Raw genomic sequence first — 17615 nt, 5'->3', positions numbered from 1 at the left:
AGAGAGAGAGAGAGAGAGAGAGAGAGTTATTGAGATATTTCTATTTATAATTTATCCCGGTTTTATATTTATAAAGATAAAGAGAGAGAGAGGGGGGGGGGGGAGAGAGTTATTGAGCTATTTATAATTTATCACGGTTTTATATTTATAAAGAGAGAGAAAGAGAAATGTGTAAAACTGTAGCAATAATATAGATGAAATAGTATGGCATGGCAATAGTGTTGCATACGTATGACAATAATTACTCATTTAGTCAATGATTGAGAGTAAGGGAGAGAGAGAAAGGGAGGGGTAGACTAGCTATGTGTCAGCTTCTGTTTGGGATACCATCGTTACACAAACACTACGTCCACAGAAACCCTAGAGAGAGAGAGAGAGAGAGGAGAGGGTGTAGACTTCGTGTCAGTTTCTGTTTGGGATGCCATCGTTACACAAACACTACGTCCACAGAAACCCTAAAGAGAGAGAGAGAGAGGAGGGGGGGGGGAGGGGTAGACTTCGTGTCAGCTTCTGTTTGGGATACCACCATTACGCAAACACTACAGCTACAGAAACCCTACAGACGGCCCATATTGAGGGGTATCTTGATCATTCTTCATTTGGTTGTACATGTACACAGATCTACTTGGATTTATTCATTCTCTCGAAACATGGATATTTTACCTACTACACCCACGACACCGCGAACTTACAGGACACCAGGAAGTGCCCGGAAACGCCGGGTAATATTATATTTAGGAAATTATTTATATACGATATATAACAATTTAATTAGAAGTTTTAAAAAGCAAAGGTTTAGAAATGGGCTAAACCTGTCATTTGCAATACATAAATATGACCAAGTTTGAAGGTTTACGGGAAATAGAAGTGCGGTATGCATGTAGGTAGAAATTTAATTTTTTGTTTTTGTTTGCACAAATCAAGACACTAAGCATAATTTGTAATAACCTGAGAAATTTCCTGTGTATATCATAAAAATATACACAACAACCGATCTCTTGGCCAGGTAAATTCCAGGTAAATAACATTGACCATGGATAAGCTCCGCCCACATTCAGTGATCCGTGGAGCAACCGTACGGTGTTTTTTTTTGTGGGTCTTTAAATGTCTTCATACTTTAACCACTGGCAGGCATTTTCACACATCAGTTCCAGGGGCTGGTCTTCGTCCCATTTAGTGAACTTGATTGTCACATAATAGACGGGAAGGTGAAGAACTTTCTAATCTCAAGAAAGAACAGGTCCCGAAAATTGTTCAATTAAAATTACATGTTAGATCCGCTTACATACTCGCTACACAAACATCGTATGTGAGCGGATCTAACATCTAATTCTAATGAGATTGGAAATTTTTTAATCTTATTATAATTGTATCGTTGGTCATTTTAGTGACGCGCGCGCACTGTCTTTAACCCATCAATTTGGGCTTGCTCCCATTTAAAAAACAATGTACACAATCCTTTACATTATTGTTTACAGTATTTTTTTAAACAGGTGCAAGTACCTGTGCCTCAATCTCTTCGCAAGTCAAGTTTCCTATTCGCGTACTCGTGGGGAATATTGAGAGGAGAAAGCGAATCGGCGCTTGCATGGTTTGCAAAGATGACTTAAAGTTATTCAACTTATGAAATACTAAAAGAAAATGTGCGGAAATGGAAGTGGGACAGACGAGTTTTCACCAGCAGAGAACCAATAACTGCGTACTGCTTAGGAAGCAGATTTATTGTTTAAATCATTTGCGGTTAAAATTCTTCCAAATTGCTTGAGTTTTCTTCTTAGACTCTTGGTATGAACATACGAATGAAGATTATTGATTTTTCTGCCGAGATCTTTCGTTTCCGGTCCCCAACATGCAAACTGTCTTTGCCAAACCTTTCACTATGAGTTAGAAATATTCCACGTACAAACGTCAGTGCGACAGGATATAACTCCGAAAATCGTTAACCTTCGGGCTCTCAAGCCTTCACTGGACAATGTTCAGTCCAAATATTGGTTCCTATTACATAATACCATTCCCTCTGATTCTAGCGTACCCTTACAACAGTTTTGCGGAGGGTTCCTACGTAGATCAGGTACTGTGCACCTCCCGGTCCTCTTCTCTCTACCAGGTGTAAAAAATGTAATGAAGAAAAAATGATTGTCGACTATATTTATTATCCAAAATCTAGCGATTTATCTCTGAAATAATTTTTGGAAAAACGCGAGCATAGTGTATTACAGTTTGCGCGTGTGGAGTTCCTGACCACCTCAGTAGCCGTGATATGTCCCTGAACACCTCAGTAGCCGTGATTTGTTCCTGACCAACTCAGTAGCCGTGATTTGTCCCTGACCACCTCAGTAGCCGTGATTTGTCCCTGACCACCTCAGTAGTCGTGATTTGTTCCTGACCACCTCAGTAGCCGTGATTTGTCCCTGACCCCCTCAATAGCCGTGATTTGTTCTTCATGGACTGTGTAGCCTCTCACATTACATGTAAATGGAACCAAGAACTAACAAGCTTGTTTTCAAACACTCTTAAATGCGTTCAAACTTGTTCATGTGTATGTTCTCACAAAGAACGGACAGAGAGAAAAAAAAAACCCTGATATACTATCACTTTGTTCACTTTACTTTCTGCTTATCATCATTGCATGAATATATGAAGCGTGTAATTATACCAGCCTGTAACCCCGGTATTATAATAACTCGCTATCATTATTGCTCTAGAACAAAATTATAACTTATTTTCAATAATTGTATCCTTGGTGTCGGGGCGATTTATTCTCAATAATTAATAAATCATGTTCATTTCTGCATATTCTATTCTCGATATTAAATTTCATAACAGAGGCGACGTCACGGCTGTCTTACTGGTATGAAGCGAGGGGGTGATCATGATGTGGCGGGTCAGGGGCAACTAAGTTAAGGCCACCTTAACCATAATAAAATGATGTGAAGGACTTGTGTTCATCGAACCAGTCTGATAATATTAAAGTTTATTTGAAACAGCCTAGAATTTCTCTGACGAACAGCTGTCGTAATACGTGCTGATCTAAGTATTGCAGCATTATCTTCATTCCGAAGACAATCGATAAGTTTCACTGCATTGTCTGGGGGAAGCGATAAGTAGTAAACCCACGGATATTTGGGTTTGTATAAAAGTACACTTGAATCCAAGACAGCCAAAAAATAAATAAAACTGTGGCTAGGGTGTATATATATATATATATATATATATATATATATATATATATATATATTCAGTGGAGGTTTGTTGAGAAAATTCTTTGCGATATTTTTATACGTCAATACACGTATACATATAGTGTAATTCCAGATACTTATGTAAATGACAACATGGAATGCCTAATTTTAAATATATCATAAGTTCATAGTATAGACAACTTCTAAAAAATATTCGATTTCATGTTGGTGGGGGGAAATCCACATTTTCATGCAATCGCTTGTCATTGCACCTACAAACATTTTATTTTGACTGCGAATAATTCCGTTTACCTGATCAGGATATAGGGCTCACGGCGGGTGTGACCGGTCAACAGGGGATGCTTATTCCTCCTAGGCACCTGATCCCACCTCTGCTGTGTCCAGGGGTCCGTGTTTGCCCAACTATATATTTTGTATTGCTTATAGGAGTTATGAGATTGATCACTGTTCGTTATCTTCACCTTACATTGGTAAAAGGTAATTCTAATGTAGATCGTTAGTCTTCAAAGGACCGATACTGTAACTGATTAAGCATGGCTACATTTATTTTTATCAATGAAATTTTAATTTAGTGCAATACATGAATTATATAGCGCCCGGAACCACAGATGTATCCACCGAGAATCAACTGGTACGATATAGACAATTTAACAACTCGCACATTTTTTTCTGAATCACGGATAAAGTTGAGCATGTTCATTCATAGGTCCTGAATCAATACTGATTTAATTTGAAGTTTACAAATTCTCTCCCTTTCTTTTATGATTTATTCATTTATTTTTATATACTTCATGTATACATATTCAATTTGTATTCACCTGAGGTTGAATGTTAAAATCCAGTAAGCGCTAGCGATTTGGATATACTTTGGAACTGCATTATACATAGGTGTGTGTGCGTGTATATATATATATATATATATACTTGGAAATTGCATATATATATGACCTCTGACCTACAGAATCTTTATTTACAGATTAAGTTTACTTCATGTACTGTCATATTAATGGTTGGAATGAACACGCTACACCGACCCGCTGCTGAACATCAGAGCTGACCTGACTCCGACTTACCGCTGACCATCAACAGTCCGGACCAATGAATTATTCCTGTTGTGTGTACACTGAAGTAGTTAAAGAGTCCAGTTCGCTATTGATTCGCCGTTTATTTCATATTCAAACACGGTCGAATACCGTAGCATTATTTTCTTTCTATATTGATCGCTGAGCTAAAATAATACAAATCAAAGTGTTAATCGATAGATTCAATTAAGGCGAATGTTTAGACAGCAACTGTGGCAAAATGTGATTGGGGAAGAGAACGGTTCATCCTTTTTCGTAAATGAAAATTAAAACCGCTCTGGATCCTAGACCGTGCTGATAAAGGAGGATGCGATATTTTCACCTCTCTGTTACGATTGTTGTTCATGTTCTTCTTATCCCAGGTAAGGGGTCATATTCACTTTGTATTTTAGAATTTTGAGTGAAACAGAAATTAATTAATGAAGTTTGCATGTTAGAATATAGACCGATGATTGTAAAATTGCAAGATGTATCGACTTGAATGAATAATTTTCGATCTGTATGCAGATAAGATATGGGAACCAATATAGGTATCGCTGAAATTCTAAGTAACTGTTTTCTTTTTATTTAAGAAGAAATATGTACTTGAAATTTGTGTCATTACAAAAGGAAATTCTCAGATTCATTTGTCTAGACTTGAGTAAGCGATATAAGCTTTGTTTTACAGGGCCGTAAGTAGGGTTCTAAATCAGGGGAGGCAGGGGATTGGGGGCCGCCGATTGACTTTACGACTGAAAATGACACTTTTTAAATCCCAATTTATCATGTTTGTGTTTCATTTGTACTATGTAAAGAATCGTAATATGGTGTCAAAGACAAAGGTGCTTGTCTTCATTTTAAACATATATCCTATAATATAACATTTATATAATTTTATTTTCTTTTTTGCCAAAAAATCAGACGAGGCAGTTGCCTCGTCTGCCTCATCGGCAGTTACGGCCCTGTTTTATATTCCAGAGATACATATCTATCAAATGGAACTTCCATTACGGCCTCCATCATCTTACATTAACTCTGTAAACATTTGATAACAAACATTCTAAAACATGAACCTATTTAATGCACTTTGAGAATCTCGTCTTCTATTCCTCCATCAGCGTTAGAACTGCTTGGTGTTTTACTCTGAATTTGATTTGTAATACATGTACTTTAATGTACAAAGTGGTCCCTCTTGATTTCCCGTTCGAATGCTACTCAAGAACCCAGCCTGCCCATCTACCTCAACTAATAACACGTTCTCAAAACATCTATCTCAACTAACATGCTAGCTCTCAACATTGACTCAACTAACAACATGCTCTCAAAACATCTATCTCAACTAACAACATGCTCTCAAAACATCTATCTCAACTAACAACATGCTCTCAAAACAACTATCTCAACTAACAACATGCTCTCAAAACATTTATTTCAACTAACAACATGCTCTCTAAACATTTATTTCAACTAACAACATGCTCTCAAAACATCCACCTCAACTTACAACATGCTCTCAAAACATTTATTTCAACTAACAACATGCTCTCTAAACATTTTTTCAACTAACAACATGTTCTCTAAACATTTTTTCAACTAACAACATGCTCTCAAACACATCTGCCAACTAACAAAACATTCTCAAAAGTCTGACCCAACTAACAACATGCTCCCAAAACAACTTATTCAACTAATATGCTTTCAAAACATCTACCTCAATTAAGAAAATGTTCTGAAAACATCTGACAACTAACAACATGCTCTCAAAACACCTGATTCAACTGACAACATGTTCCCAAAAACATAACTAACAATATGCTCTCACAACCTCTAATCTAGCTAAGAACATGCTTATAAAACATCTAACCCAACCAACAACACGCTCTCAAAACATCTGACTCAACCAACAACATGCTCTCACAAAATCTGACCCCACTAACGTCATGCTACCGAAACATCTTATTCAACTAATATGCTCTTAAAACATCTAACTCAACTAAAACATGCTCTCAAAACATCTGACTCAACTAACAACATGCTCTCAAAACATCTAACTCAATTAAAATATGTTCTCAAAACATCTGACTCACTAACACTATAACAATATTCTCTCAAAAATTCTAACTCAACTAACAATATGCCCTCAAAAGCTTTCTTAAACTTCGAAGATTCCCTGAAACCATATCTCAACTAACAAACTTACCATCAGTAATAATATATAATGAGTATATTGTGATTAGTTAGATTATATTATTGAGCTACTTTGTTTATTTTTATAATCATTACAAAGGCTGTTTACTCCGAACGCTTTACATACACGTATTTATGTCTCTGTAGCCTATTTTATACAGCACTTTCCTCTGTCTAGGATGGTTACAGTGTGTATACTACATGAACTCTTAAAGGGGCGTGGACACGATTTGAGCTGAGAATTTTCAAATTCTATTTTCCACATTTTTAATGTTTACAATGATTAACTAAGGTATTCTTAATGGTCAGCAACATTTGGAATGTCAGTTTTTGAGTTGCAAGTGAGATACAGCGCTCACAATTCTTTGTTATGTAAACAAGGCTCATGCCATGTTTTTATTTACAATGAGTCTCCATATGAGGGAAAAAATCCTCGATAGGGACGTTACAATCAATCATTGATAGAGATTGCTTCATAGAAAATACCACGTTTTAAACAAAATGAGATGTGACAAACACTAGACACTGTTTAAATGTGATAAAAATGAACTTGTAAATTGAAAAAAAAACCTGCTTTAAACAAACCTTTTTCTAGTATATTTAACCTCTATACATGTAAACAAAAACAGGGCATGAGCCTTGTTTACATGACAAAGAAATGTGAGCTCTGTATCTCTCTTGTAACTGACAACTGACATTCAAATTTTTGCTGACCGCTAGTTAAGCGTTGTAAACATTAAAATTTGAAAAATAAAATTTGAGAACATGTTCAGCTCAAATGCCCCTAGTACTAGCAATATATGTCTCTTTACATTTATATCTCATGCCCATTAGGGCCCTAATTTGGTAATGAACATTTAAATATTACAAAAACAAAACAAATGAAAATTCAAAATATACCTTTGTACTCTGTATTACTCAGTAAACGTTCAATCTCTCTCTCTCTCTCTCTCTCTCTGTGTGTGTGTGTGTGTGTGTATAAATCTTTAAGCCCCAGGAGAAATAATAGCAAAAGCCCTCTATTTAAACAAGATTTGTTTTCCCCATTAGAGATCTAATATTTCACAATATTCCCAGGAGAAGGGCAGTCTCTGAGCTGTTACGAGTGTACTAACGAGGAGACTAACATACACTGTATAGATGACTACAACCTTCAGCTGTGTGGTCAAGGTATGGACACCTGCCAAACCATTACGTCATACTCAGGTAAATGAAAAACAGGCTTGTACATAATGTTCTTCACCTTGATTAATTTACTTGAGAAATTTACAATGTTCAACATGTAAGAAGCCCCAACTTTTTGGAACGATTCATCTATTCAAAACATTTTTTAAAAACCTACGCTCTACGCTTTAATAAGGATAGTTTCATTATTCGAGTCCATTGCATTTAAGTACAAGATGTGAAACACTATGCCCCCGACCGTCAAACTTGTCGATTTTGATATTGCGCTTGTATGGTGTTGGTGGGGTGGGTGTAGAACTTGGAAAATTAAGATAATATAACGAAGAAAAATTGAAATGACGTAGCATTGAATTTAAAGAAAATCAGAGCTAAAAGTGAACATACGGTTTTTATTTTCTATTACTATACTTCATATTTGGATTATTAATTGTAATAATCAACCACCGGGGTCCTGTGTGAAGAACTACTGACAGAGTAATTTGAAGTCTAGAAGTACTTATTGGAATGAGTATGTACAGTACAGATTAACTTTTATTTCCAGACGTGTCAGAGAAGCTTTCCATACTGAAATCTTGCACAACAAACGTGTCATGTCACCTTCAGAAACAGGAGTACGACAACTCGTGTCGTTTCGTCAGTTCCGACTGGATCTGTGTCTATTGCTGCCAGCGGGACAAATGTAACATTCACGTGGCTTCTGGGACAGCATCGCCTTGGCGAACGAAATCGTTAATAACACAGATATTGGATTATGTTTTTCTTTCGCTTATAATATCTGTGTAGAGATGTATTTTGTGTTAATGTCATAACTGAGATCGAAAGCATGAGATTGGAGTCTTGTCTTCCACGGTCATAAAGAAAGGAGATGGATTATATCATCGATTCAACTGCGAAGCATAAAATGTAATTTTCGCTTTTATAGGGGAGTGGGATATAAAAGTCTTATTTTAATCACATTGACTTTTAAGTAGAGTTTTCCTTCAAGCTCTGAGCTAACAATCGAAGCAGTTTATTTCTGTGATGTGGAGAGAACTCGGTTTTATATGATTTCATAACGGTTATTAACGGGCAATATATCTCCAGGTTGCTCTTTTAGCCTGTGTATATTTTTGAATCAGCATGTGATATTTCCTATATAACATCTGTGTTGTTGGATTGAATACTGTAAATATTGCTAATGAGATGTCCATTTTATTTATTCAAACTTAATGTAATTAATGGTACCGATTACACTGAATAACATATTAATCGGTTAGATAGCATTATTCATTATTACGCCCTCTCGCTAACGTACAATGTTCTGGGACGGAAGTTGATGATATAGAGGTAGCAACGCAAATATAAAATATACTTTTGATTTTTTTTTCTTGTAGAAGAAACTATGAAATAACGTGTTTTTGGTTTTTTTTTAAATTGTAAAAAAGACTTAAAGAATAGTTTCGATGAACATATTGATACAAAAAGCATTTAATGGAATTTTTGTATTAGAATTCAAAATCTCCATAAATTTTTGCAAAAAATGACCAAGCGAAGTTTAAAAAAAAGGGGGGAGGGGGGTCAAGATTCAACATGGAATTAACGTTGAAATACGTGTATCAACCTCTGAGATGTTTCGTTGTTGAAATAAATTTGCTACTTTAATTCACGTCTTTGTATTCCCATCCTTGTTTCAAACATTTTTATTTCAAACGTATCAACATTTGGTGTATCAACTGTCTTACTTTCCAACGCGAGAAGTCAGCACGGGGAAAACCATCGTAAAGGTGTTGCACTCTTAGTATTCGGTTTAATATTGCATCATTCTATTTTTCACCAAGTGATGTTCGAAATGTCAGCTTGATGTCGTCAATCCTCGTTCCCATGTCCGTGTATACGACACAATGGCGGTTTATACGAAACGCTCATTGTAGGTATGCTCTCAAATAGTATTCGCTTGTTCATTTTTGTTGAATTTTTCTTCAGATCTTGGGGGATTATATTAGTTGTACTGATAGGTATTATTTGGTGCATAATTGGATAATTGAAAGAAAAAAAATACCGTCGTTTACAGCTTTAACATCAACACCGTGTAATACATTTATGATGAATAAGTTTTTATTGTTACTAATGCACACTTAATTCTGAATATATGTAATTAAAACTCAAGCCTCACATAAACATACTGCCACTTTAACCTTTCTTTAAAACTTTATCACAAGTATGTACACATATACAATAAAAGAGTTTGCAGTGGTCAGTCTGTAAATACGCTAATAAAAATAAAAATACAACCGGAAAGTAAATCAACGGACGAGAAGACTAACAGGGTGTCAAGTCCCTATTTATTCCTATAAATTTGAAGGTTCCTATATTTTCCCTATAAGTCATTAAAATCCATAAAAAGCCCTATATATATAAAAAAAAAATGACAGTCCTATTTTCAAAAATGATTAAAAAAAAAAAAGAAGAATGAAAACCCCACAAAATCTAGGAGCTGGTGCTAGATTGATATTTAAGATTGTTATGAAGAGAATAACTATGATGATTGTATAAGAACTGTCTATTGGATGGGGGAACTGTCCACATCTGAAGAGTTTTTTGTCTTTGTTTATGTTTAATGTTATTTCTTCTCCAGTAAGATACTATGCTTGCTAGATTTTCATGCAGAAACAATCCACTTTTATACAAAATTTTTAAATAAAAAAAAACCCTATTTATTTCCATAAATCTGCTGTAAAAATCCCTTTATTTGCCCTATAAACTGCAAAAAAAATAAAATCCTATAATCCTACATCTTTAGGACCAAAAGTGGCTTGACACCCTGGACTAAGTATAAAAAAGAAGAATTTGAAATATTAGCCCCCCCTCCCAAATTGTTTTAAAAAGACAGCCTTACTAATACGCCAAATAACTCGTCATACGGGAGTGCGATTGCCCTCAGTAATAAATACTATAAAATGCAATTTTCATGAAAATGTAACACATGCACATTTCACTCAGTAATCTTAAAACGTGTAAAGTTAACCAGATCACGATACCGTATCTTCTAAAAACAGAATCTTATAGAGGGTATATATTAGAAATTTTCACAGGGGCTAAGCCCGTTTTGGGCCCGAACTCTTGTGATGCCATAAATATATGGTATCACAGAGTTCGGGCCCAAAACGGGCTTAGCCCCTGTGGAAATTTTCATACAATACAACTTATCTCTCCTGGAATTTTACATCTTAAACTTGACCCCAATCCAAAATGCAGAGAAGATTTCGAGTCACACGCGTAAAGCTGTGTGTATCCTGTGCAGTTCACATAGAAAGCGTTAGGGCACAAATGGAAACGTTTCTGGAAGTACCGAATTTCATTTGCGCCGCCAAGAGACCACTATGTTCCGTCATTCACGCACTTGCAGCATCCATTAAACGTCAGCACGTCTATTTCCAGATCGTCCATGGTGGCGTCAGTAAAGCTAATCCCTGCCTTAACGACCACAACGGAATGTAGTTCCTCCTCATACATACAGTGGCAACCGGTACATTTTACGTTCTCACTAAAATGCAAGAGTTTCAACGTATTATAACGCTCAAGACTTTATTTTCGCTACAGTTTAATTTTTACTGTTATCACTATAGATTATAAAACCGTGAAATTGAAGTGAATAGGCTCTAATTATAATCTAGCCATAACAATGATTTATAACTTCGTGATTTTCCATGGAAACAGAAGACAAAAAACCTGGGAAAGAACCAGGAGCGAAGAGCACATGTATTATATGGTCTTATCACGACAACTGTTAAAATACAAAGTCTTGAACACTGCCACCACAAGCACCTGACTACAGGGTTAGCTGTTTCCCCGTGTCTGTATTTTCTCATCAAAGTATGACAAAAGTCTAATTTAACGACTTGTTACTGCTTAAAGTGCAATATAAACTGTAACTAGAGGATGTGCAAGACACAGGCTATCGACATTTTCAATAAATTGTCTTCCTGTATACAAACTATTCAGTTTGTTTACAGGAAGATATTTTTTTTTATTATACATGTGTATACATGCAGTTTAAAAAAAAAAAAAAAAAGTCAAGTGCCTGTGTTACATGAATACCACTTGAAAAACATGCTTAGAATCATAAATCTCCCAACATTGATTTTGTTTGGAGATACAAGGGGGGGGGGGGAGCATATGCCCGAGATTATTACATATCATACATGCACGAGGAGACTTTGAAGAACTGCTGAGCGTCCGGTAGAAGATGAAATAGGTTCCTGTTCACACCGTTCTCGTTCACCTGTTGAAGTGGTGATGTGTAGTACGTGTCGCTGTTTAATACAAAAAAACCTGGTTGAATTCTAAAATAAGAGAGAGAGAGAGAGAGAGAGAGAGAGAGAGAGAGAGACTAGCTCGAATAATTAACTTACGATAAGCAACATCCGTGGTATACGTTACCGCTGCTGATGACACCAGCGTCTCGTCTCCTCCTGCCTGTGGACTTTGAATACCACGGTCGTTTGGGACAGTCTGTGTTACAGAATTTCAGGAAGTATTCGTGAACAGTAGTGTCCTTCATACTGCTATTTAGAAGTCTAGAATAGTGGAGGTACTCTTCCCGTGTCCAAAAATATCCAGGGTAGCGCTTCACAAGGGTCTCTCTAGTCAATTCCTCTTTGTAACTTGAAAATAATTACAAAATATATACATGTATATATAAAATGATTTGAAAAACTATGCCGAACGTGTACTTTTAAACAGAGCTTTGTATTCTCGTTTACTTTAAATACGATGTCCCGCATATTTATGTTATTTATGTATGTACAGTGCTCCCTCGATATATTACCAACGTTTGTTCAAAACCAATTTGGGCAATAAAGCGGGGGTGGCAATATAGCGAATTCACCGTTAAAGACAATTCATTGAGCAGTCAAAAGAAATTCAGTTATGTAAATGTTTTTGGGTTCCATTCTGTATAAACAGTAAGATATATAATCTTGAATTTAATTCAACATTTATTTGTAATTAACCTAATCACTTGAATACCTTGTCCAGAACCACAGGCAATTGCATCGCTTGGGGTCGAATTCACTATATAAAGAGTACTCTTTATATAGTAAATTCGACCCCAAGCGATGCAATTGCCTGTGTCCAGAACGTCACACTTCACCGCACTGCTCTCAGAATACAGGTGTTATTAATGATGAGTGTTGGGAAATTGACATTATTATAAAGGGTAAACCCTCCAAGATTAGACCATCTGTGAGTGAAAACCAGTGGCAAGCGGCATTATGCGGGAGGGGGGGGGGGGTTATAACAGGGGTGTTAACATGGGGAGGAATTTGTTCTTTGGGATTTTCAGGCAATAATCTGGGGTGGCATTATAACGGGGGGTGGGGGGCACTATATCGAAGGAACACTGTATTCCCCTGAGTTCGAGATATAGACGTTTGATTATAGCCTATGGTGAACTATACAGTGGTGGATCCAGAGGGGATCCGGGGGTTGTAACATCCCCCTCTTTCTTAAGACAATTTGCTTAAAAGGGTAAAAATAACGCTTTTTGAGAGTGGACCCCCCTCTGAAAACCAAAATTAATGGGAACCCCCCCCCCCCCTTTAAAAAAAAATTCCTGGATCCGCCACTGCTATATCGGTATACTTACATGAATTTATCGTATATCACATAGACCAGTAATGCCATTCCGACAATGGCAGAGAACACCGTCATAAACACCTGTGTGAAAGAAAGAGGTTCACATGACAATAGATATCTAACTGGAAAGATTGCACATGTTGATGATAAAAGCGTGAATCTTTTAGTTTGTAAACTTGATTTTTCAATTTTTTATTAGCAAAAATTCAATAGCTATTTGTTGTTATCTAGATAAATGCTTATTTTGGCAGAATGACTTTGATTCAATGTCGTCTGGAGGCATTTGTTGTGACATTGTTTCATTGACTGGTTCATCCTGCAATGGCATGGATTTGTGATTGCATATCTCCAAACAAACTTTGTGTGGCGGCACGTATAGTAACAATACCGTGACATTGTAAGGGTATGAATAGTCACACAAAACCTTGACATTGTGAGGATGTGACTGGTCACACAAACCTTGACATTGTGAGGATGTGACTAGTTACACAAAACCTTGACATTGTGAGGATATGACTGATCACACAAAACCTTGACATTGTGAGTATGTGACTGTCTACACAAAACCTTGACATTGTGAGGATATGACTGTCTACATAAAACCTTGACATTGTGAGGATATGACTGTCTACACAAAACCTTGACATTGTGAGGATGTGACTGTCTACACAAAACCTTGACATTGTGAGGATGTGACTGTCTACACAAAACCTTGACATTGTGAGGATGTGTCTAGTCACACAAAACCTTGACATTGTGTGGATGTGACTGTCTACATTAAACCTTGACATTGTGAGGATGTGTCTAGTCACACAAAACCTTGACATTTTGAGGATGTGACTGTCTACACAAAACGTTGACATAGTGAGGATGTGACTGTCTACACAGAACCTTGACATTGTAAGGGTATGAATAGTCACACAAAACCTTGACATTGTGAGGATGTGACTGTCTACACAAAACGTTGACATAGTGAGGATGTGACTGTCTACACAGAACCTTGACATTGTGAGGATGTGACTGTCTACACAAAACCTTGACATTGTGAGGATATGACTGATCACACAAACCTTGACATTGTGAGGATATGGCTGTCTACATTAAACCTTGACATTGTGAGGATGTGACTGTCTACACAAAACCTTGACATTGTAAGGGTATGAATAGTCACACAAAACCTTGACATTGTGAGGATGTGACTGGTCACACAAAACTTGACATTGTGGGGATGTGTCTAGTCACACAAAGCCTTTCTGAACATATAAAGACTCTCCTTTACAAAGTTGTACCAGGTAACCTGTAGACTATTTTAAAACTTTTTTATACACATGGCCTTATTCTACCAATTAGTAGAATTATACTCGTTCATAAGAAACCTTTGTGTCAAGTATTGGTTTCTTATGGTGTGTATGCATTGTACAATTGTTGACTATGTCATTTTTCTGATTTTACTATTAACCTTGACATTCATCAAATGACCTTGACACGGGGTAATGTGTGTTGTCTGGCCATGAACAACCTTCATACCACGTATATTGACCTCTAACATCTCTTCTTTGTAAAATTGTGACCGGAACGAATATTTTTAACTTCTTTTTTTTTTTTTACCAGTGAACCTAATGCTGGCTCGTCCTTTAGAAACATCGTATGATTAAGATTGATTGATTTTATGTTGATTAACGTCTCATTCGTGTGTGATTAAGAGAACCCTTTACAAGTAACAAGAATTCATGAGCTGTAAAGTATTTTTCCATAACAAGTTGTGATCCAGACAGAAAGTGAGTTGAAGGAGTAGAAGATAGACATAAAAATGACTTACTAGTAGTGTGCAGGGCCTGTAACTAGGCACCCTGTTCGTACGCTAGATGTATCTTCAGCATATGAATTCTTATATGAGCTTTATAAACGCCTCGCCGTGGGGCTTGAACCCCGAACCTAGGGTGACTAGATTAACAACTTTCAACCGGCAACACCCGCTGTGAGCCCTATCTCTTGATCAGGTAAACGAAGTAAACTTTAGTTAGAATAAAGTGTGAAACACGAAAGACAGCATTTGACCCAATGCTGACTTTAAACGAGACTGTTGAAACCCATGTAACATCAACTTGTTTGTCAGTAGCCTGCTTTGAATTAAAAACTGATCATATGCAGAACAAGCTCTTGCGTACGAATCAGTTTAGAGACATGAACACCATATGCAGGCGATAATGGAATATTGCTACATGAATATGTGAAGTTGACGGTGGATAAGCTACAATCGTCCCATTTGTCATACGGTTGAGTTGTTAGTTTCCCATTAATATCTACTTTCAATAAAACATCTAAGTACGAAGCAGATGTGGAGGACTCCGTGGTGTCTTTTATTTCGAGTTCACTGGGATATATCAAATCTACATATGAATGAAGATAATTTTTGTTCATGATAGAAATTTACTTTAATGTCCAGATTTCGAGTGCTTGAAAAAAAAGTTGTAAATGGTCCTATTTAATATTTGTGTATGTTCGTATGAACAACGCTCTTTTTGTCAATCTTAAATTTGTATTCAAGAATGAATCAGTGTAAAGAAAATGATGCAAAAAGATGTAAAGCCACGCAGACAGAACTGATAGTTGAAAGTTGATACCGTTAATTGATATACAAGAAATTTAATCATAAGTCGTTACTCACCAAAACCTTTATTAGTGCACATCTATATGTATCTCGGATAGTTCCTTCGGGTTTCTGGAAAAAAAGTGCAAATGTAGTCTTTACACACCAAACATAACACGGAGGCTAAAACTTAGATACAGGTAATCTAGAATAAGAGCATTTTCGTTTTCCTAGTAACTAGATTCGAAAGACGACATCTAGATTACTGGATCACATTCTATATCAGAGTAGTATCCATTGTCATTAGTCAAAACTTTTAGAGAACTGTTAAGAACATTCTTACTGGTGTTGTGGCCATTTCACATTGTGCTGCAATACCGCAGGATAAAATGTAACGGCAGTTTATGGGATTTTTTGCACGCCTCACCGGTTGATGAATTAGTGGAAAACACAGGCACCAAGTCAAAAATGTCATAAATCTTATGTATTATTCAATAAAACTCTCTCTCTCTCTCTCTCTCTCTCTCTCTCTCTCTCTCTCTCTCTCTCTCTCTCTCTCTCTCCCTGTGTGTGTCTCTAAGAGCAGTCCTTTAGTGGATTTAGAATTGATGGCCCACCACCCGGTGAACTATTATATCGGGGGCACGACATTATATCAAATAATTTGCCCCGGTGAACATCTTAAAAATCAAAAGCATTTTTAAAAAGAAAAAAGAAATGAAATGCACCACTTAAAGCTCAAATAAAATTTACAAAGTGTTTCGAAAATATGTTAATGACTTCTTTTAACGCAAAACAAATTGAACCAAGGTTGTTTTTATCTAGACTTCAGGAAATAATTCCATTCAGGTAGAGGCACGTCATTTTGAGACATATCTGCCGTGCACACTACATATACACCATCATATACGTTCCGTTCCCACGCAGACTGACAGCATGCATGCAATTAACACGATCTCAAGTAATTGAAGAAATCTTGAATTATTGGAAAATGTCATCAATTCATTTGATCAACAATCAAATTAAATATTTCTTCAAATACAATGTAATTAATGAGATCTTCAACTCTGATATTTGATGTCCAATAGTAAATTTGTTTCCAAATTATGTTGTATATATATTTCTAAAGCCCCGTTCACATGCGCTGATTTACTCACGGGGTGCAAATTTTACATATAATTATGCAAAATTTGCACCCCTGTGTAAAAGTATATTTGCTAAGCGTTCACATGGTACTTAACAAATTAGGGTCAAATTGCAATGATTCTCAAAGTTTGATAAAGATGGCGGATTTTTTTCGATTGAGAAGAAGGATGTTCCCTTACTGTGTAGGCTTCGGTGACAAATTTTATTGATCAAGATATGTCTACGACACTCTATGCAATATAATGTTTGCAGAAATACGGAGCCGAGCCCTCGTGATCCATAATCACGATTCCTCGAGTGTGACGTTGTTCGTTCACATGACAAAATTATGGTGTCCGGATAGGGCCATTTGCAAAAGCGTGACTGCGCGTTAGTCACAACACGCCGTCACGCCAACAAGCAACGCGCCTTCGCGCTCCCACGCCAACAAGCAACGCGCCTTCGCGCAGACAAGCAACACGCCTTCGCGCTCTCAAGCCAACAAGCAACACGCCTTCGCGCAGACAAGCAATACGCCTTCGCGCTCTCACGACAACAATCAACGCGCCTTCGCGCTCTCACGCCAACAAGCATTACACCTTCGCGCAGCGTTGCTTGTCTGCGCGAAGGCGCGTTGCTTGTTGTCGT

The 17615-nt window shown here is 36.8% G+C and overlaps 2 protein-coding genes across 2 annotated transcripts; one reads left to right on the top strand and one right to left on the bottom strand.

The window, feature by feature from the left end:
* The first annotated feature begins 4197 nt into the window (after window positions 1-4197).
* Window positions 4198-8993, top strand: LOC130052084 (U-scoloptoxin(05)-Cw1a-like). The gene is made up of 3 exons (XM_056156107.1): window positions 4198-4647; window positions 7529-7657; window positions 8178-8993. Exons 1-3 carry the CDS (start codon window positions 4593-4595, stop codon window positions 8417-8419), a joined length of 426 nt encoding a protein of 141 aa, XP_056012082.1. The 5' UTR covers window positions 4198-4592; the 3' UTR covers window positions 8420-8993.
* Window positions 8994-9942: 949 nt separating this feature from the next.
* Window positions 9943-15962, bottom strand: LOC125681945 (uncharacterized). Its single transcript, XM_048922236.2, has 5 exons — window positions 15921-15962; window positions 13263-13333; window positions 12028-12279; window positions 11818-11928; window positions 9943-11159 (listed from the first exon to the last, which is right to left on the bottom strand). The coding sequence occupies exons 2-5, from the start codon at window positions 13325-13327 to the stop codon at window positions 10994-10996; spliced, it is 594 nt and encodes a 197-aa protein (XP_048778193.2). The 5' UTR covers window positions 13328-13333; window positions 15921-15962; the 3' UTR covers window positions 9943-10993.
* Window positions 15963-17615: the final 1653 nt, after the last annotated feature.

Source organism: Ostrea edulis, chromosome 2 (assembly GCF_947568905.1).
Source record: "Ostrea edulis chromosome 2, xbOstEdul1.1, whole genome shotgun sequence".
NCBI lineage: Eukaryota > Metazoa > Mollusca > Bivalvia > Ostreida > Ostreidae > Ostrea > Ostrea edulis.
The sequence above is the reverse complement of the archived record's forward strand: the minus strand, read 5'-3'. Positions and strand labels throughout refer to the sequence as shown.

Excerpts from the sequence above, each read along its gene's own strand:
- LOC130052084 (XM_056156107.1), top strand. The coding sequence starts at position 4,593 with ATGCGATATTTTCACCTCTCTGTTACGATTGTTGTTCATGTTCTTCTT. Across the intron at positions 4,648-7,528 it reads TCATGTTCTTCTTATCCCAG|GAGAAGGGCAGTCTCTGAGC; the intron begins GTAAGGGGTCAT and ends CAATATTCCCAG. Across the intron at positions 7,658-8,177 it reads AACCATTACGTCATACTCAG|ACGTGTCAGAGAAGCTTTCC; the intron begins GTAAATGAAAAA and ends TTTTATTTCCAG.
- LOC125681945 (XM_048922236.2), bottom strand. The coding sequence starts at position 13,327 with ATGACGGTGTTCTCTGCCATTGTCGGAATGGCATTACTGGTCTATGTG. Across the intron at positions 12,280-13,262 it reads GTGATATACGATAAATTCAT|TTACAAAGAGGAATTGACTA; the intron begins GTAAGTATACCG and ends ATTATTTTCAAG. Across the intron at positions 11,929-12,027 it reads TACCACGGATGTTGCTTATC|CGACACGTACTACACATCAC; the intron begins GTAAGTTAATTA and ends TGTATTAAACAG.